This window comes from Phaenicophaeus curvirostris, chromosome 7 (genome assembly GCF_032191515.1).
Source record: "Phaenicophaeus curvirostris isolate KB17595 chromosome 7, BPBGC_Pcur_1.0, whole genome shotgun sequence".
Lineage (NCBI taxonomy): Eukaryota > Metazoa > Chordata > Aves > Cuculiformes > Cuculidae > Phaenicophaeus > Phaenicophaeus curvirostris.
Genome location: NC_091398.1, coordinates 34,132,057 through 34,153,770, shown reverse-complemented (window position 1 = coordinate 34,153,770; position 21,714 = coordinate 34,132,057). Strand labels below are relative to the sequence as shown.

Below are 21,714 nucleotides of genomic sequence, written 5' to 3'. Positions count from 1 at the left end.
ACAGGAGAGCAGACAATATTAGCTCTTCAACCCGACTATGCATATACCTCCTGTCAACAGATTCGCTGCTTATTTCCAAGCGACTGTCCTGCCCACTTGAGGAAGAGCACAAGAGCTGTAAAAAAACTGTTATGGCCAGAATGCAAGAGGGAGCCATAGATTTTATGAACATGAGGCATTCCTGGCTTATAGGTTTTTATAAGCTACAAAGAGGAAGTTGTCTTTGAAGCATAAAGTGGTAGACACTTTGCAATCACTTTTGGTTTTACAGGCATTCAAGGGGAAAACACCCTCTATCAAATCACAGCCTACATAATCATATTTTCCACATATAAACTACCAAATTAAATGTAGGGAAGATACTCAGGGAGAGAAGGCTTCAAGGTAATTTCATGTATTATCTGCAGGTACATGCTCACAGTCTGCTGTTCAGCCAGCTGAGGAGAAGGGGATTGCAGGTAAGGCAAAAAGGAACATCAGTCTCAAAAGACTGATTAATTACTCACGTTTGGTCTCAAATCATGTGCCAGTAGTAAACTATACACATTCAATCCCATTTAGAGAGCCTGTATGTTTGTTCATTACAGATTGACCTAGAAAGGGCATATTGGTAGAAGATGTAGACAAAGAATGGGAAAGGAAGAACAGGTTTCAGCTTCATTTCTTCACATCTTGATATCCTGGTCTCAGAAGACCTGCACTAATGGCATCAGATGCTGGGGTTTTTTTCAAAAGTCAAAAATATTTGGTTGTGCAGCAAGCATTAATGTGACACCTGCATCACTCACAAAAATGGCTGTTCCTGTAGAGTGATGTGTGCCTGAATTAAACTGTACAGTTTCATTGCTCTCTTAATTTTTCTACACTCCATATAATTCTTTTGCTCATGAAACTGCAGATTTATTACAAATTATAAACCTACACCCTTCATGTCATGGGAAGCCTGCCATCCTAAATGCATAAAGCCCAGACATTTAATGCACCAAAGTGTCTGAATGTGCAGGACTGTGAACAAACAAGCCTGCAGGCTGTCCCTGTGTTCCTCCAAGACACACAGACAAAACAGGTTCACCCAGGAGAGCTGTAGTCAGTTCATTTGGAAAAACGACAGCCCATCAAAGACAAACCAGAGATGCTGTAAAGCAAATAGTTGGACTGACTGCACAGGCTCCAGATGAAAAATAAAAAAAAAAGGACTCCCAACATCTCCGTGCTCAAATGAGAGAGAAAGAGGGAAGTGTTTAAAGCAGAGAAGTCCCTTATCTAAAAGAGATAAAAATGAAGACTGTTCAAATGCAGATCAGGGAGAGATGAGGTTTTCTAACACTGCTGAGGAAGAATACAAACAGCCTGCTTTTCAAAGCCTCAATGCAAGTAATATTAAGGAGTTTTCTTCAGAGAAGCAAAGCCTCTGTCTAGTCTAATCTGCAAATACACAAAAGTTATTTTTCCTCTGAGCAGCTACAAGCTGGTGCAAATAATCCTCTTCATCTTCCAACACCAGCATCAGAGGTGGCTGACAATGAAAGTCTACTAGCAGCATTTTTTGCTGCTCAAATACATCTCCCCTTGACAGCCGACTGCAGTTCGTTTTCATCTACTAATCCATGATGAATATCTTAAAACATGCGACACAAATTGGAGCTCTTGGTAATGGTGAACCCTTCAAATGAAAATGATTGTTTTTACAATGAAGATTCTTGCATGTGCAGATTCGAGAAATGCAAAACTGAATTATCTAAAACGTGCTACACAGTCATCATGTAGCCTGTGTTCTGGGCCACTTAGTAAATAAAAATTTCTTATCTAGTTTCAAAATATTTAATACTTGCACTTTATACACAACAGCTATGTTATTTAAAGCTAGAGAAGATCAACTTTAGATGTGGAATTTCTTTTTTACCACTCTCTCTTCTTCTGTGTAAATGGTGTATGTTTTGACACAGAGATCCTTTCTTCTTGTCTGTATAGCCCATAATACTATGGGCCCGTGCTCTCAAACTGGGCTCCAAAACACTATAATGCCATAGTACATCACTGGATACATCACTGAAGTACCTACATATGTATAAATCAGTACTGCTTCTGCCCAGGCAGGATAGGCTACCAAACATCATTGTTTTCAGAAGCTGGTGATTCTAAATGAGCAGCACCCAGCTGCTTTGAACTTTTTTTAACTTGTTATTATAGTCATAATATGTTGCTTGCAGGATTACATTTTCTTCATGAATTGTCTGCACATCTGCAGAACGTAGAAGATATATTTTAACTTGTCTTTTTACAACTGGTTTGAGGGTGATACACGACCTTGCCATAAAGTTCACCAGCTGTAGAACTTTTTTGTCCCATAATACTCCTTAGATGAGGTTCAAGTACTTTGGCAGGGAAACATCCAGAGCAGATTCTTTTTCATTTTCCCTCAGCTTGTTTTTAAGTGATGTATGTTCCTCTATGGGTGCATACACTGAACTTGCAAATATTAATGAGAACTGTGCAGGTGTTCCCGTGGGAAGGCAGACCAGATACTGAAACTCTGCTCCGTTACAGGGCTCACGTCAACAGTTCCGTTTATTTTGGCTAGAGGTGGCTATGATTTAGTCATTGATCCTGAAACAGAGTTTCCATTCTGAAGCTATAGTTAATATAAAATGATGTTACTACATTTGAAATACTAGTTTTTTGTTTAAGAATCTGAGTGTTTCTTTTCCTTCACGCATGATTTTATATGCCCTTACGATTAACAAGCATGAGGAATTAAAGTGCTCTGAGCCCAAAGAAGACTGTGATAATATCTCCAACTATGCAAACTTAAGTAACAACTTTTAACCAGGTTAAAGGGATTTCTGTTCAACAGTCAGCATGTTAATTTAACAAAAGGGGCAACAAGGAACAAGCCTGCAAGATCTCCACATCTGCACATCTCCTGGCCACTTCCAGAAGCAGCCAGCATCTGCTTACTCTGTCTTTCTCAGTCCTGAGAAGGGATTATTGGAGAGAAAAGAAGATGCAATTTTAGCAAAGATAGGACTGAACAAAGTAACTTAACCTGCCTGGCATAACTAATAACGGCAGAAGCTATGGCAGCCTATGCTGGCAAGCAGAGAATAAATTCTCATTAGACTAACTTAACAGGAAAGGCCAACACATGCAAGTCACTTTATGATGATCTGCTGGAAAATAACTCAGCCAAAGCACCTTGATCCACCCAGTGACACAATAAAGCAGAGAAGCTTCACCCATTATAAATTTCATATGAAAAACTGTTTTGTTTTGCTGAAGCTATCAATTTCTAACTTAATTATGCTGAATATTGAATTCTACTTGTGTAACACCAAATTGTCAATACATTATTTTTCTCCTAAGGATTTCAGGTTCTTTCCTGTAGGATGATGCAGCATGGTTTATTGAATTTCTATAGCATTGCCCAATTTTTCTTCTTTGCTTGTGTACCAGAATGACTTCTTGTAAAATACTTATTTTAAAACACTGATGATGACAAAGATAGGTCCCCAATGTTATTTCAAGGATACAATTTGAAAATAACCAAACCCTCACTAATAAATAAGTTGCATGTTCATGGGATAGGAAGCAGAATAATTACTCAACTGTTTTAAATAAATTATGGTACCTAATGTTAATCAGCTCTAGTAACCTCAAAAAAGAGAAGTGAATGTACATTCATTTATATTCATTTACTAGGCAGGTTTCCTATTTTAGGAAAGCAGAGGGGTTGTCACGAGATTTTTTTTTCTATTCTGCCTGTAGAACACCAGTCTGTGGATCAAAAGCATGATGTTTCATGCTTCAGAATGTTGTCCTCAAAACCACATTGAGCAAAAATTATCAGAACCATTGATATATTAAAATAGTAGGAAAATTAAATACAGAAGATTTGAACCTAAGGGACACTTGAGTTTCTTAGTGTTGCTTCAAGGTACAACGAATTTGAAAATGGTGATGTAAAGATGGCAATTATTCCTGACCTGAAATGACTTGAAAGAAGAGTTCAATTGAGTTCAGTCAACAAGACTTTTGTCACCAGAAGTCTGAAGTGCTTCTAGCTCCTACTGATTTCATTGTGTTGATCTCCAGTGCACTTCAATGAGCACGGTGTTTGCCTTGCTTTCTAGGCTCTTGGGGCTTTTGCTGAATTAAGCTTTTCCCAAAAGCTGGCTCCTCAGAATGGGAGCTGGGACTCCTTGAGCTGAATCTGCTTAAAGATTAAAACAAATAAACCAGAAAACCAAAAATCCACCCCAAAACTTGAAAGAAGCCTCCAAAATTTCCAGATACACAAAGATGAAGTACATGTCAGTCTACTGCTTCCTAGGTTTGGGGCTGGTATCAGGTATCAGGCCTTGCATGCTCCCAGTGAACTTCATTAACTAAATGAAGCAGTAAAGCCAGACTGATCAAAAGCACTCGGGAACCACAGTGCTGAACTTTTATACTGATTTGTGAAAGGCAGCTGACATCTGATGTAGGAACCAGAACACCAGAGCAAGCTCAATGCTTGCTACCCAGTGTGCATCCCCACGCTAAGAACTTTAGAAGTCAAATATCACAATGTCTATAAACTTAATGGAGACTTTACTAATTAGTGCCAGTTACAGAGTAAAGTCTTCCTTTGATATAAGAGGAAAACCCAGGAAATCTTGGCTTTTCTTGAGCCGCTCAATGCAGCTGACCTCCTACTGTTTTCTTCTACAGGGCAGGCTAGTGTGCAGGAGAGGCGGAAAGTACACCATAAATTCACTTTTCAGTGCAGAGAAAAACCCTCCCCAATGGCTACTTTGTGTTCTAAGACAAAGAGAACTAGAAAACTAAGCATTCCAAATTATGAAGAAAAATACATTTTCCCTTTTTTTTCCCCTGTTTGTTCTTTTGTTTTTGAAGCAGCTCTTCATTAGGATGTAGCAGAGCATCCTGCTTTCGATAAAGCACGGGGAAGTGTTTCAGAGAAGCCAAAGGGTCAGGCTATCAGTTTCAACTAATATCAGACAACTGAAGTGAAAAGTGATATATCTGAAAGGTGGAAAATAAAGGCAGAGCTCTATTACCAAGACAGTGAACCAGAAAACAGCATACAAAGATATGCAGACAATTCAGTAGCATGGAGAGGTAAAAATGCACCAAAGCACTGCTCTAGACAGGTGTCCCAGCCACGGGCTCAGACTACACAGTGTGAGACACTATTATCTAAGACAACTTGGAACAACACCAGATACCTTTAATTCTCCACTGACACCTATTAAACTGCAGTAATCATAGAATCACCAGGTTGGAAAAGACCCATCGGATCATCAAGTACAACCATTCCTATCAAATACTAAACCATGCCCCTCAGCACCTCATCCACCTGTCCCTTAAACACCTCCAGGGAAGGTGACTCAACCGTGTAGTGGAGGTGTCTCATGCCCCAACAGGTCCCCCACAGAGAGCAAGGCACAGGTGCCAGCCCCAAGAGAAGAGCGTTTCTATCTGACTTCCATTTCCAAACAGAAATGTCAGTGCTTCGTGGAAGGTTTGCAAGAGTCCATTACGGCTCCTTGACACCGTCACGCAGTGTAAGGAAGCTGCCTTCCTCCTGACATCTTAACAAATTTGCAAGCAATTCTTCACCTTGATTGCTAATGACTAAAACCAAAACAACCATAATCAATTACAGCATTCAAGGCCCAGGAGGAAATTTGAAAACTGGCTTTCAAGGTCAGGTTTTCGGTGGAAATAGATCCTTGCTGACAATCAGGAGAGCTTACCTGAGCTTAGCAGAGCCGATGGCTACATTTGCAGGATGACTGCACCGTGTACACTTTCGGTGTGTTGGATCAGCAAACAGGAAATCATTTAGCTGAACGCAGCACACAGAAGGGTTAACCTTGCATTTCATGACAGAAGTTAACCCAAATAAGGTCTATGCTGTTCAGTCTGAAGGGAAAAGAAATCAATTCTCGTTCCCGCGGGTAGGATTTCACCACTTGATTAGAGAAAGAAATGAATCTTTAAAGTATACTTACAGGAAAGATATTTGCCATTTGCATGAGAGATGGGAATGGCTGCATCCCAGGTTAATGAAATCAAGTCTTCTGTGCCTGTTTGAGGATTTCATCTATTTGAATTATGCAAATATCAAATATAACTTCATTGTATAAAACTTCAAATGAGAATGCTATCCATACATCCAGGGAGGTGAAAATAACATCTTCACTCCCTAAACTTAACATTGTTTTATTGAAGGCCAACAGGAGGTTATGATTTGGTCCTACAGCACTGCATTCGAGCTGTGACAGTCAATTTAGATGACATTCCTGCCTGTCAGCAAATAAACATTAAGTCATTTTAAATTTAACTTCCATTTGATAAGGTTAAAGTAATTCTCTCTCTTGGAGACGGGGACTCAGAGGCAGGCTTTTAAATGCTAGTCATGGGGCACACGGAGACTGACGGCCACATAAGTTGTGAAGGAGGGTGTCAAGGCAAGCTGGCAGTGTGGATCTGCAGTAGCAAGAGGAGTTGCAGCACAGGTGATGTCTTGCTCTTGATTCAGAGACCAAAGCACACAGGAAATGGATCACTACCATAGAATCATAGAATAACCACGTTGGAAGAGACCTACTGGATCATTGAGTCCAACCATTCCTATCAAACACTAAACCATACCCCTTAGCACCTCGTCCACCCGTGCCTTAAACACCTCCAGGGAAGGTGAATCAACCACCTCCCTGGGCAGCCTGTTCCAGGGCCCAATGACTCTTTGCGTGAAAAATTTTTTCTTAATGTCCAGCCTAAATCTCCCCTGGTGGAGCTTGAGGCCATCCCCTCTTGTCCTGTCCCCTGTGGAGAGGAGGCCAGCACCCTCCTCTCCACAACCTCCTTTCAGGTAATTGTAGAGAGCAATGAGGTCTCCCCTCAGCCTCCTCTTCTCCAGGCTGAACACCCCCAGCTCTCTCAGCCGCTCCTCATAAGGCCTGTTCTCCATCCCCTTCACCAGCTTTGTTGCTCTTTTCTGGACTCGCTCCAGAGCCTCAACATCCTTCTTGTGGTGAGGGGCCCAGAACTGAACACAGGATTCAAGGAGCGGTCTCACCAGTGCTGAGTACAGAGGGAAAATAACCTCCCTGGAACTGCTGGTCACAAACTTGCAGAAATCATTGCATTCTCTACCCCAGAAACTGAACTACTTTGGTCCAGCTCTCCCTTTGGAAGGCTGTCCCTGAACATGTCCTTCTCATGATTAGAAATTTTCTCATTTCTGTCTGTACTCATTCATGGCCCCTATAGGCCTATTAGCTCGTGTGCCAATGCCATCATTTAGATCAATGCCGAGAACATGGCAATATTTTGTAACATCAGAGCCTTTGCACTGCAGGACAATGTTTCCTAAATTGTCAATATGCTCCTCGTAATAGAAAAGAATGCATTTAAATGTTGGCTTGGACCAGAAGACAAATAGAAAAGGGACATTTTAATTTCAAGTCTCTATCAAAGAGCTTTTTAAAATTCAGAAAATGAGTATATGTGCAGGAACAGGAAAAGGGAAGGGAATCAAGACAATGGAAAGTTTCAGTCTCTAGGCATTAACTTTTAACAATAAACTCCCAAGGCTGCCTCCAAGTACACTGGGTGGGGAAAATCTTTTTAGGAAGGACACACGAGAAGCACTGAAAGAGTGAGGAGGCATACACTCACAAATCTCCGCAGGCACACAGATTAGATCTGCTCTGGCTTTGCTCAGAGGCTGCACCAATTGAGGGCTGATGACCCTTCATACCCACCAGACCAGCAGATAACAGTTTCAGAACAACTCTCTTATTTTGCTCTTTTGTTGCTGGCTTTTTATGTAAAAGACCAAATTAGTGAATCCATACTCAGCAGGGATTTAAAGCTGTGTGAATTCAGAGTTGATCAAGGGTACTACAACTTTCAGGCTCAGGTTTCTGAACTGAAGAGGAAGATTTGTGCACACTGGAGGGAAGGTCCATGGACCTACAATTGGAACAAAAGCAATTGTGGACTCTTTGACATATGGCCTAATTTAAACAGGCTAGGCTGTCTGGGCAGTTCCTAAAGATACAGCAAGACTCCTAAGCTTAGCTCATTGCACAATGAGAACAGACTGATTTGTACACAGACTCTCTCTGCATATGCCTGGGACTGAGTCAGTTTTGCAAGATTTTCAATCCAGGGTACAAAACAGGTTTTTCTCTTTCCTTGGAACTCACTGCCCCAGTGTACTCACAGACAACCCAAAGCCAGCTGTATCCTTCATCTTGCTACATTACAAAATACAACTTCAGTTTAGCTTCCACTGAAGGTTTCTCTTCCCATTTTCCAGTCATGTCATAGCCCTTTTCTCCTATTTTTTTCTGTGAGTAATTGGACACTGCGTTTTTCAAAAGTCTGAGTGTAAAACCAAGATATGTTTTAACCCACTGTACTTCAGTAGCTAAGTTACCCTCCCTAGCATCATTGTCCCAAGACTTTCAAAGGTATGTGTGCATCTGCAAATAACAATAGATGCTTTTACACATTTTGGCAGGAGTTGATGTCATCATTATTACCCCTAGAATTCAGGCATTTTGGCTTTCAAGACAAAAAGATCACTTAAATACTATTTTCTGAACACCTGTGACACAACCCATTCCACCCATTTTAGATCTGCATTTCTTTCAACTGATGAGAAAGATCTGCTGAATAATCTTATGACAGAAAGTCAGAAGGCTTTTAGCAATTTCACTCTGAAGGGCAAAGGCAAACTTGTCTCATGTGCTTGCTTTTGACTTCTGTTTGTCCTTTACCATACCGTGTTAGTTCTTATCTAATAGTTAGAAATCTGACATGTTAAAGTCATGTCCACAATGAAGACTGTTGGAACGTCTCTGTGCCTCATTGCTGAGGTAATGCAATCACAGAATCACAGAATCACAGAATCACAGAATAACCAGGTTGGAAGAGACCCACCGGATCATCGAGTCCAACCATTCCTATCAAACACTAAACCATATCCCTCAGCACCTCATCCACGCGTGCCTTAAACACCTCCAGGGAAGGTGACTCAACCACCTCCCTGGGCAGCCTGTTCCAGTGCCCAATGACCCTTTCTGTAAAGAATTTTTTCCTCACGTCTAGCCTAAACCTCCCCTGGCGGAGCTTGAGGCCATTCCCTCTTGTCCTGTCCCCTGTCACTTGGGAGAAGAGCCCAGCACCCTCCTCTCTACAACCTCCTTTCAGGTAGTTGGAGAGAGCAATGAGGTCTCCCCTCAGCCTCCTCTTCTCCAGGCTAAACACCCCCAGCTCTCTCAGCCGTTCCTCATAAGGCCTGTCCTCCAGCCCCTTCACCAGCTTTGTTGCTCTTCTCTGGACTCGCTCCAGAGCCTCAACAACCTTCTTGTGGTGAGGGGCCCAGAACTGAACACAGGATTCGAGGAGCGGTCTCACCAGTGTCGAGTACAGAGGGAGAATAACCTCCCTGGACCTGCTGGTCACGCCGTTTCTGATCCAAGCCAAGATGCCATTGGCCTTCTTGGCCACCTGGGCCACTGCTGGCTCATGTTCAGTCGCTGTCAACCAACACCCCCAGGTCCCTCTCCTCCAGGCAGCTTTCTAGACAGACTTCTCCTAGTCTGTAGCTGCACAGGGTTGTTGTGCCCCAAGTGCAGGACCCGGCACTTGGCCTTGTTAAACCTCATGCCATTGGACTCTGCCCAGCGGTCCAGCCTGTTCAGATCCCTTTGGAGCCTCCCTACCCTCCAGCAGATCGACACATCCACCCAGCTTAGTGTTGTCCGCAAACTTGCTAAGGGTGCACTCGATGCCTTCAATCTTTAGTAACCTTAAAGTTTAATTCTGTTTGCTGGCTCAGTCACAGCAGATTCAAGAACTTCTCTTCTATAGCTATCTTTGAGCATTACTAGGAGACTCGGATGCTGAAGACCTTCATTCTTAACATTTTTAAGGGACAAATTTAAGTTCAGTTTTATTTTCAAAATCAGGGATCTCAGAAGTTGTCTTTACTGGAGAGACAGTATGTGAGGCACAGGAAAAAAATCAAGAAATATCAGAGATGATCAAAAAAGTCAGATTTTCACACACACGCAGAGATAACTGTCACAACCAGTAATGAATACATTTTTTTTCTTGAGAAGTTTATGTTTGGGGGCAGGGAGGTGTAGGAAAAAAATAATCAAAATTTGAGGGAGAGTATTTTAATTGATTTTTTTCTTGTCTAATGAACCTGTTTGTTCTACTGTCTTAAAAATTTCACGTTCCCATACCTGGCCAAAGGCAGACTCTGATTACTTGCCTATTTTGGCATATATAGAAAGTTTCAGTTTAAAAGCAGACATACTGAGACAGATCCAGGACTCATCTGTCCATTAATTTCTCTCCTTGATGATCCCACACAGACATCTGTGGAACAGGAACAAGCATAGAGGGATTTTCCTGTACTATTCACATTGAGTTTTTGGCACTCAGCAACATCAAGACTTTCTAAAGTAGAGATTACATCTTGTTCCTGACAGCACTATCCTTCAAGTTACATCTAATCTGTTTTGGAGCCCACTTTTACATTTTGGTATCCACAACAATAAGATCCACAATTTAATTTTTATGCTTTATAGATAAGTGCTAGAATAATTGTAGTTACTGCAGTTTAATAAAAGGAGTGCATGTATATTGAACTGCAGGAATGAGCAACCAGGTCAGTCTTCTAATATTTCTTCAAATCAAAAGCACCTTCAGTGCTAGATGTACCACTAAAAGAAAAGACTGAGGATAAGATAGCCCTCCTTTAGCTATGCAAGACAATCATTACATTCAACAAAAAGCGACCTGGTGATATTGTACGGAGGAGGAAAGCAAGGTCGATTTGCAGAAATGCTATATAAACAGGCATAAAATATTTAGACTACTGTCTGAAAGGGGCTCTTTCTCAGCTCTTTTGCTAAAGGTTGAAGAACAGCTTCCTGAATACCTGTGCAGATGCTGCCTAATAGAACATGAGAAAGGAAAGCTGTTTATTCTGAGTGAGGGTAAGGATGGACAGCAAAACAAGGTCATCTTCTCTAATGCACCTCTGTGCCTGAGTTTCTTTATACTCATGAGAAAAGTTTCATTTCCTGGTAGTTATTACATATATGTACCTGTTGGCAGGTGGATGTCAAGTGCTCTTTGAATGCTTACAGAACTCTCTCTACATGCTTCTGTAACAAACATACACTTGCTGTCAGAGAAATCCCCAACTCTAACCCCAGAAGATGCACTTGCACTTTCAACTTAAGTACCTTCTTTTAAAAATTCATAAAAAGATACATAGCGAGTGCTTTTAAGAGAGAATTAAACACAATAACCACAGGCCTAAAAACAGCTTAAGCACAAACAAGGAAGAGTTCACTCATAACAATACCAGATCTCTTTCTCAGTTCCATCTTTCCATGTAAGTCACTATTTATACAATGAAGAGGTTCTTGGAAGACTCATTTAATCTGTAATATTTTGACCTTCATATTACTTATGCGTCCACAACAGTGAGCAGAGGATAACTGCTTTTTTACTTAAGTATAGGGCTGGCATCTAGCAACAAAAACATGCTTGCAGTATCCTTAAAAAAGGCTAACAAAGTGCTACAGCATATTGTGCCAGATGTAAGCTGAAATCTTAACTGTTTACCTTCGCTGGAAAGTAGAATTTTAAAATTCCTTCTTACTAGTTTTTCAAATGTGCAACCTATCCAGTAAAACCTAGGTTTAGGAACTCAACAATGAAAGGAGAAAAATAATCTTTAACCTAATGGTTGGCAGTCGGTTGGTTCTCAGTTTCTAACACAAACATTGCCTTTAGGAAACCAGGAAGTTATGCAAGATAAAATGGAAATCATCACATTACTAATAAATGCTCAGATATTAAAACTCTCTTCCAGTAATATTCACAGGCTAGCAATCATTGTTTAAAGATAATGGTCTTAACATCAGTTAGAAAAACAAAAGAATTAATTTCATGAAAAGCTGTATAATTGGAATATGAAACAATAGAGGAACAGATAATGTATTTAGTATTCACAGGTGAGGACTTCAATAAATCATAAGTGAACTTGCCACAGATGAGTCCTGTCTACTGAAACTGGGGAGCTGCAAGAGCAATCTACATTTGAGATGGTGTCTGGCCCAGAAGACATAGCAAGAAAACAGAGAAACTGGAAAATTAATGGTTAAGACAATACTTGCTTAATCAAAGAATGAGGGCAGTAGATCAAAACTGATGGGACAGGGTTACTTAATGTAGGGCTCCTTTATTCTGTTGGAGGGCTATCTCCCTCAACTCATTTCACACCTGGAGCAACATCTGTATTCCTCTACTTTCATGGAAATTAATCTTTCTGCTTTCTTACCCACTCTTAAATGAAAAAGACAACCTCCCAGTCTTCTGCTTGTAAGAAAACACGCCCTAGAGAGGGTTTGCCGTGATACGGATTGTGCTTTTCAGAAGCTGAGATGACACAGCCAGACCTCAGCTCCCCAAAGACAGCAGCCGCCTGCCTGTTTCTTTGCTCGTGCTGCCACAGCGATGGACGCAGCCTGCATTTTCCTCCTTCCTTCTCTTAGAATATACATAGGGGTGCTGGAAGAACCGAGTGCCAATAGGTTTATTATCTACAGATTGCAAGAGAGAGAGATTGATATTAAGGCAACACTGGTAATAATCTTTAATGATGCTTAAAGATGTTGGGCAGAGGCAAGTATAGGGCAGATATGCTTAGACATCTCAGCTGTCAGCTCAGTCCCTGGACAACACATAGAGCATAAAGAAGTAGAAAGATACCTGTGCTTCTTGTGCCACAGGATGAGCTACACTGAAGCAGCTTGCCAACACCTATAGCTCGCTATCAGACCAGGTAAAATATCAGTTTCTTGGTAAGCATCCACTGAAAGACAAAAGCGTGGCCTGGATTTTCACTAAATACTCATTGTTTCACGAAGCACTCATTGTCTTCATGGGCCTCTTGTGCACGGAGGCAGAGACAGTAGTCACACGTCCACAGAGACCACATCTGCAAGGATATCGCATGTGGAGAATTACGTGGATTACACTAGTGGTGAATTTGGTTCTCTGACTGCAGTACTTGCAGGGTTAGGTTGTTTTTAAAGCTGCAGACTTTTCATGTTGAAGCAATTTTTAAGTACTCTAATGCAAAGTGTAATCACGCATTGATTTTTCCATTAAAACTACAAAAGTCTTAAATACCCTGGGGATGCTGCCCTCAATTAGTCCCTATTCTTCCTTTCTTTTTCTCTCTGTACCATTTTACCATCCCTTGGAGTAGGAGGAAAGGAAGACAATCTACTTAAGCCCAAAGCACAATCTTCTGCTACGTGAGTCCAGTTAAAAGCAGCAGTAGATAAATTGCTTCCTGTACAATAGCAAGGAAAATTATGCTGGTTTCTGCTTATGTTCATTTTTAAATTACAATCTAGGAAAACTGAACATACAGATATCTAGATTTTGGAAGTTTGCCTTGAGTCTATTTTACTGTGGTTATATATATTTTTTAAAACCAGCAGAAGTCCCATAGTGCTTCAGAGGAGTTTGTTTGCTCACAATTGCCCTGAGAAGCCATAATCCTTCAATGCAGCATTCCTGTCGTGATCTATTGAATAGCTGAGCTTTGGTTTTGTGCTACCAGCATTCAGTAGCATTGATTTGGTTTGCCATTGACACCAGATTAATACTTTTGCAGAGGAAAGAAATGCTAGTAAGTAAATCTTTTGCTTTTGTCTCTTTTCCAGAAAGCAGCACCTAAAAGAAAAATCTTACTAGCAACAGAGGTCGCGTGTTCCATTCAGTTGAATGGCCCAACCCCAGTCTGCTGGTGTGTTCAAGTTCCCTGCTCAGCCCCTGCTACCAATTTCAGTGCTTTCAGTCTCCTGCTTGGCTTGTGTAATTCAAAGCCCTGCTCAGGGAAATATATGGATGGAGATACCATATAGAACACAGAGATTAAAATCATACTCTTCCTACAACGTATTTATCTTCATGCACCTCTCCAACAAAGTCTTGGAAGAAAGGCAACTGAGTGGAATGATAAAAGAAATGAACCAAGAAGAGTCAATGAAGCTGAGTTTAAAGAACATGGGCTGGAGCTGTGTTCTGGAATCTAATCAATTAGGTTATTTTTTCAATTTTTGCTGTAACCCCAAGCTTTACCTTTTTCAGTAAGGAAAGAAACAGTCAATTTCCAGCCTGTGAGGAAGCATCTAATTTTCCTGTAAGAGAAGCCCTACCATTGTCAAGTTATTCTGTGCCTGAGTCATCTCTAGATGACAACCACGTATTTTTCACAGCTACTTGAAGTAATGTGCCTTCTGAAAACCCATTTGCCAAGTGCCTCACGAAATACATTTCCTTAGTGATCTTTGGAAAGGCTATTTCTACACACAATACCTTTATTCTGAGCAAAGCATTAATCTGCCAGCACTAGTATATGAGGAAAAAATGGTGCTCCAACTTAAGTTCTAAGAGGACGCTTTTATTTCTGACTTAAGGTTTTATCTAGATTTATCTTATGGCCAGGTACAGCTGTGTCTGTGGTGTTTACAGTGGCATTTGGTATTGTTATAGAACAGTCTGGCATCCTTTTAACATTGCCCATATAAAAAGTGGCAGGAGAGGAGCCAGGCAGCCCAGAAGACGGCACACTAGCACAAGATCTAGCAGATGCGTCTGTGACTCTCCATTGACTTTGTACCTTGGTCAGGTCACTGATTTCTTTATGTCTAGTTTTTGAGCCCTCCCCTTTTGTCCGTTTTATTTGGATTTAAAGAAAGGGACTCTCTTTCCTGCTATGGCATTTACCAAAGTCTCAATAAACCCTCTAGCTGTCATTGCTTTATAAAGCAGACCAGACCTGAAGCTATTCATACCACACCACATCACAAGAAACCACCAACTGCTACTGTCTTCAGGCTGACACTCAGTGTATTGGGCATACCTAAGCATTACACCAAATAGAAATAAAATAAAAAAGAACATTACCACCACACTACCTTTTTTGGGTGAAGGCACTGCCATAGCTTATGATAAGCAACTCCCTTCCCTGCCCATAAAAGAAGCTGGATATTTGCTGTCCAGGCATGTAGCTAAATTTCATCTTACATTAGAAGGTCTCAAAGCAGAAAAGCTGAAGTTCTATAGAGATGTAAAAGAGACAGCAGAGAGAATTATCTGCCCCACTTGGCACATGTGGACCCTGTCTGGTACCAGCAGGGTCTCCAGTTAGGTACGTCCAGCCGCGGCTCTGGTTCTTCCCAGCTGCTGCAACTACAGAAGTGTTTAAACACATTTACCTCAACACTTCTGTAGCTGCCAGGTTACTTTAATATTTCTCTTTTCTGGAAGGAAATGCTCAGGATTCATGGGCATTTCATCATGAAAAGTGCTGCCTAGATGTTGGCTGCAAACAGCACATCACCCACAGTCCCCCGTATCCCTATGCAGTGGGACCCCTCTGCTGTGTGAATGGAAGAGTATTGTTCCAATGGGTGAATTACAAGTGTGTACAAAAAAAAAAAGCAGAGGATGTAGCAATGGTAAAGGACCTTTTTATTACAGCATATTTACTGTGGTAGGCTTGAGTCTGCTTTACACAAAATAATTAAGGCTTTTAGCAGAAATACAAAAGTGATTCTGCCAAAGGAAACACCACAGATGGTTTAGAAGCAATACCTTTTTCATCTGGAATAGTCAAAACTCACTTCATTGTAAAGTACAAGTTTAGGTCAGGCAGATCTAGTCTGATGACAAACAGTACAGTTGCTTTTGCATAAATACAGCTTTGTATTATTGATTGGATTAAGAGGGATGCCAGCGAATGGGCACTTCTGGCATGGAGCCACTGATGGCACTAACCCACCAGCAGCTGGAGTACAGCACCATCCCTTACTGCTCCCCTCCCCCAGTGAGCCAGCTACCCGTTAACCTTTCCTAAAGATTTTTAACTTACATGGTTTCAGCTAAGAAATTGCCTTCTTTTTTAACATTCATAGTTATTGCACTAGCTGGATTTCTCTTTTACAGGAACCTTCCATTCTCTTTTTTTTTCTTTTGCTATAACCCAGTTATAATATAGATAATAATACATGCAAGTCTCCAAACTCAGCCTTTCTTAAGAGCTCACTGCTACGGTGGCAGGGTCCTGAGCTCAGATGCGGAAACAGCAAGAGGTCCCCAGCAGCACCTTGTGATTATTCAGGTAGCCCACTGATCATTGTCCTGCTCTTTACAGCCACAGGAGAAAGGCGAGATCGAGTAGCCACAAAGACTGAATCAATCCCCATTGAGGTGAGCCAAGTATTAGGAGCTTTTAAATAAACACTGTTAAAAGCTCGTATTTCATCAAATTGCCATCAGCTAAGCATTTTCATAAGGACTTGTATGTATCCACTTCTTGCTGCTGGGAACGGAGAAACTTATTAACAAATGCTGCCATGAATCACTCAAAAATTCAAGGTTAGCTGTGTTTTCCCTGCTACTCATGTCAGGTCATGTTCAGACTCATGTAGCCCTTTACTATAAGAAAGTTCTGCTCTCCCAACATGAACAAAGCTGCTTTAACAACAAACAAAGGTAACCCACATAGTATCAAGCAATCTGATCTACTTTGCTCATACAGATGGGCTGACTCACTGGAGGAAATGGAGTTTTATGACATGGCTCAGAAGATGATTAAATAAATCACACAGACAGAGATCACGGGAAGTATGCCCCAGCCTATCCAAAAGCACAAAATCCTTAATTTCAGGAGCAGAAGCACTAAGGAGAGGCTTACAAGTGCTATCATGTTTTTCTTGAAGCCGACAGCAATAGTAGGAAGGAAATGGAAAGCAATATCATTGCACTTTGTAGTATCAGAATATGTTTTCTCTAAAATACTGGGACAAATTTGCATTACTCCACTAGAGGAGTCTACCAAAATTTGAGCTGAACAATCCCTGGAAGTACCCACTCCACAACACGAGGCATAGAATTGTTACTACCGCTGTTGGACCAGTGTCTTCTCTCCACACTATGAGTATAGCAAGACAGCCAGAAACAGAAGGAGCTGATATCTCTACATCAAGGAATTAACATCCCCAGCCAGATCAGTTGGGCTTTAAGGCAAAAGATCTGAATCTTGCAGCCACCTTGCTGGGACAAAAACTCTTCCCCATGTAAGCTCAGCCTGCCAGGCATGGTAGTGTTGTCCTTGCTTAGTTCCCTGCCACCTTACTTCTCCACCATAGCAGTGGTGTCACCCCATCTGGAGTCCATCCTGCAAGTGTCAATACTAAAGTCTCTCACTTTCAACTTTTACAATTAATTTTCATGAATTTTCTCAAGGGCCACACAAGAATGTGACACTAAAAAGCCATCAGTTCCTTCTTGTGTCTCCTACTTAGGTTTTTTCTCATCGTCAGGAGATTTATGAATTTAATCTCTGTTTTATAGAACTTAGCACTTTTAATACCTAGAAGAAGAAATTGCTAAATTGTTTTTATTGCTGTTAGATGTTCAAAGACATCATGGTATATACTGTCATTTACATTTCACATTAAAAGTAAAATATGTTAGGAATGTGCAACTGTTTGTTTTAATTTGACCCATCTGCTAAATGAAAAACAAATAGGACTTCTAAATCACTATATTTAAATTCAGCGATTTGTAAACAATTTATATGTTCATTTCTTCTGGGTTAAAACTGCCCTAAAGCATCACTCTTATGAAATCTCCAAATTAAATTGCTTTGCATTTTTCTCAGGGATGCAGGCCACTGTTTCGTCCTCCTCGGTTTATTAATTTATTTCCCAACCCAGACAAATTTGTAAGACTTATGTTAAGAATCTTGGCACTGAAATAGTTTTGGGGAATTCATGGAAGTATCTACTGTCTTCTAAAAGCTGAGAGCACAGAGAAAGCATCGGATATTGGCAGCAAATTCTCTTACAACAATGGACGAGTTGATCACCTTCACTTAGCTTTTTAGTACTGCAGGCAGCAGTAGGTCTGCCTTGGACCATGCTAGACCATCACCAAGCAAAAGCACAGCAAGGAAGGGAAGAAAATCCACAGCAATTTACCTTCATCTCTCAACTTAGACAGAACTTTCTACAGGATTTGGATCTTAGACTTAGCTTTAATGTAGCTGGGGATGATCATTTATAAGGGGAGAGAGATCCACAGACATTTAAGGATCCCACAGTAGCATTTAAGTTAAAGAGCAGAGCTTATATCTTTTTCTCCTTTGTGCAACATTCTGTACATAGCATTAACTGCTAAGCTTCCACCCCAGAAATCAGCACTTTTGGTGGAGTAAGGCTACTGAGAGCCCTTTTAATGACCCAGACATAGGGTCCCTTAACCCAGACTAGCAGACAACTTGCACGAGGAGATGATTTCTTTGTTAGATGTACAGCCGGAACACAAAGAAGAGATCTATACAGCCTGGAGTGCCACATATCCCGTTTGAAGCCTGCGTCACCCTCTCTAGTGGTACAGTATGCAGCTCCACCCTTTCTGCAAACCTATGAGTCATGCGCCTTGTCTGCGTGACAGGTTTTCACCACGTTCCCAGTCCTAATAAAGGTGCAGCAGGAAAGGAGGGGAGTGCATCACGGGCTCCTTACCCTGCAGCTTCACACTCCAACCACAGACCATGGCAAAAGCAGGACTACTTGTGGAAACACCGAACGCTCAAAAATAAAAGTACTTAAAACAGTAGAAGTGGACAGACCCACAAGTTTCAATTCCTCCTCTGTTATATCAAGCAGACCACTAAAAAGCAACACAGAATACCAAGTCTGCTGTGCATTCATGCTCTAGATGGTTCATTTATTCTATCCAGTATCATATTAAACAACACAATAAAACAAGAACTAGCAGTAATTCAGCCAGGGCTTGATTAAGGGTGCCTTTAAGAGCATCAACAGATGTGGAGACTACATGGATCACAGCCCGGAAAGAATCCAAGTTGGTGAAATGACAGCTTGATGAGGTTTTGTCTGACAAATGCGGTGAGATATATCAGAATCAAACATAATTCCAAGGTTATGGGCCTTCAAAGAACACCAGCAAAAAAAATTCAGAGGGCAACAGCAATTTGCAAGATCAAATACACTCTCCAGCCCAGCTTTCTTAGTGCTTGTGTGCAATACGGCCCCTACTGCCGAAGCTAAATAAGTAGCCTCCAGGGAGCATCCTGAATTAACAGGGACATGCCTTTGGAGCACAACAAGTCTCAGATCTTGCAAGACAGTCTTGCCTCCCATCTAGAGCCTTACTAAACATGCACATATTTGTAATTTAATGGGAAAGCATTCAAGTACAGCTACTTTATATCCAGGCAACTGTTGCCTATTTCTTCCCCAAAGGTCAAACAGCAACACCCTGGTACCCATACTGTGGCAGGTAGGCATGCAGTATATCAAAAATCATGAATAGCAGACAGTAAATAGTCCTTTTCCTTCTTCTTCCCTCCCACCTGCTCCAAGAACAAAAAGAGCTAATCAAATCCAGGCACTCTTAAAAGATATCATTGCAACCAAAAGTATCCCACTCCCTCAATGTGTGCCAGTTGCAAACCATACATCCCCTATTTGAGGGAACTTGGTGAGATAAAATGGAAGCATCTTTCCATGTGGAAAGGAGGCAGGGGAGGAGAGGCAGAGTAGCACAGAGCTCTTACCCAGGAATAAAATGATCTGTCTCCTGGAGTTCTTGCCATCCGAGCTCTCACTTTTCCTTAGGTACTGCTCCTGGTGTCTTAGTCCACTCTTGACTGCCACAGTTCCTTCCTTGTGGATCATCAGGGCTTTCATCATGCTATGGCACATGAAAGCGACAGATCCCAGCACTATGATGTACACAGCGAAGGCACTGAAGATGCTGGCCTGAAAGACAGGCCACTTGGAGGAGAGGCTGGTACAGATGGTCATATTGTGCTTCAGATCGGGAAGGTGGTGCCTGGGCATAGGCTTGATGCAGGCAGTCGTACGTTGGTAGCCCTCGATGTTTTCCAGGGGATATTCTGTGCCCATGGCAAAGAGCAAGGGCAGAGCCACTATGACAGATGTCCCCCAGACAAAGGCAATGAGCAACTTAACTTTGCGTGGTCCAGAGACAGTCTTGAACTTGAAGGGGTGGCAGATAGCCACATACCTCTCAAAGCTGAGGGTGGCCACATGCAGCACGGTGGCGTAACTGCAGGCTTCAAAGAGGAAGCAGTAGAGCTTGCAAGCCACATTGCCATTCGGAGTGGAAAAGGGGCTCCAAATGGCACTGAAGAACTCCGTGGGCATGCCCAGCAGGATGACCAGCAGGTCAGAGCAGGCCAGGCTCACCATGTGGTCTGTGACCTCCTTCTGCAGGTAGCCCTTCTGCTGCAGGATCCTGGTGGCCTTGATGGTGATGCTGTTGCCCAAGATGCCCGCAACAAAGATGAAGAAATACGCTGAGGCCAAAGTGATCTTGATCCAAAGAGACACCTCAAACTCAGGGACGTGGCTATGGTCAATGAGATCAGAACAGTCTGAAGGGGATGTCTGACCTGCCATGAGCAGCCCCCAGGGAAGAGAGAGGAAGGAAGAACCTCCCTGCCCTCTCTGAGGTTAAAATTCACAGCAAATAGATCCTTTCTCACTTTGCCCCTCTAACCAGGACGCACAGGTCAGAGCAGTCAGGTACAACGAGCATGCCTCTATGAGCCACACCTGTGAGCTTTGCTAGCAACAGCCAGAGTCAATAAGCCAAGCAGAAAAGTGTGTCAGCTCTTACCTATCTTAATGGCAAACAGCTCTTTCTCCTTTTGGACTTTCCTCCTCTTTTCTCTGCTGAGTGAAGATGCTGTTCTCTGACCTTTTGCAGTGTGAACTGCTTTCCTTTCAACATTTGCCTCTTCCTCTGCAAGCAAAGGCAGCTCTTGGTCCCAGCCTCAGCAGGAGGAAGTCAGAGTTTCTGTGTGGTTATAGCTGCTGTTAAACATTAACCTAAATCTTGGCTGTCCCTTGGCTAGACACTGGCAGCAAAGCAGGTTTAGGTAAAAAAAAAAAAAAACAATCCAGAAAACCACCCAAGTCTGAAATTTGCTTCCTGTAATAGGAGCTCCTCCTCGGGACAGAAAGAGTTGTTTCTTCTAAAGCTGTCAGGTTGGTAGGGTCAGGCTGCGTGTGTGAACAGACACTGAAGAGAAAGTGCCTGCTCATGAATTTAACATTAACTGGGCTTCAGACTTTACTTCTATGTGCACTGATGCCAACATGCTTCAGTACTCTACATTTCCTTTAATGAAGACCTCGGCATCTGCTGTAGCAGTGTTTGTTACGCGGCTTGTGCAGCCACGGACTGATTTACATCAATAGGATGTTCTGGTTTTTAGGTGCTGCTGATAAACTGGTAGCTTCTTAAAATAGCTGTTTAGACTGTAAAGAGTCTTCTCAGTAATTATAAAATAAGCTCAAGTCTAGATTTAGACACATTGATTGTCTCCCTTCAAATTTCCATCTTCTCACGTTAGGTAAAAAAACAATGAAGTTAATAATCCCAATCACGCTCATGCTTTCAAATAATCCAGAGTAGCAGAGGATGAAAATGTGCTTCCCCACTCTTGTGTCTCACCCCAGGGGGGATGAATTTAATGCACTGTTTAGTTTTAGTTTCAAACCATAGCACTGAAGGCTCCCAAGGTAA

The 21,714-nt window shown here is 41.8% G+C and overlaps 1 protein-coding gene across 1 annotated transcript in view; it reads right to left on the bottom strand.

Annotated features, from left to right (window-relative positions):
* GPR39 (G protein-coupled receptor 39) overlaps window positions 1–20,969 on the bottom strand; it is an 83,148-nt gene extending 62,179 nt beyond the window's left edge. Inside the window, exon 1 of the mRNA XM_069861523.1 lies at window positions 19,715–20,969. Coding sequence (XP_069717624.1) covers window positions 19,715–20,582 — 868 coding nt within the window. The 5' untranslated portion in view covers window positions 20,583–20,969. The remainder of the gene's footprint in view (window positions 1–19,714) is intronic.
* Window positions 20,970–21,714: the final 745 nt, after the last annotated feature.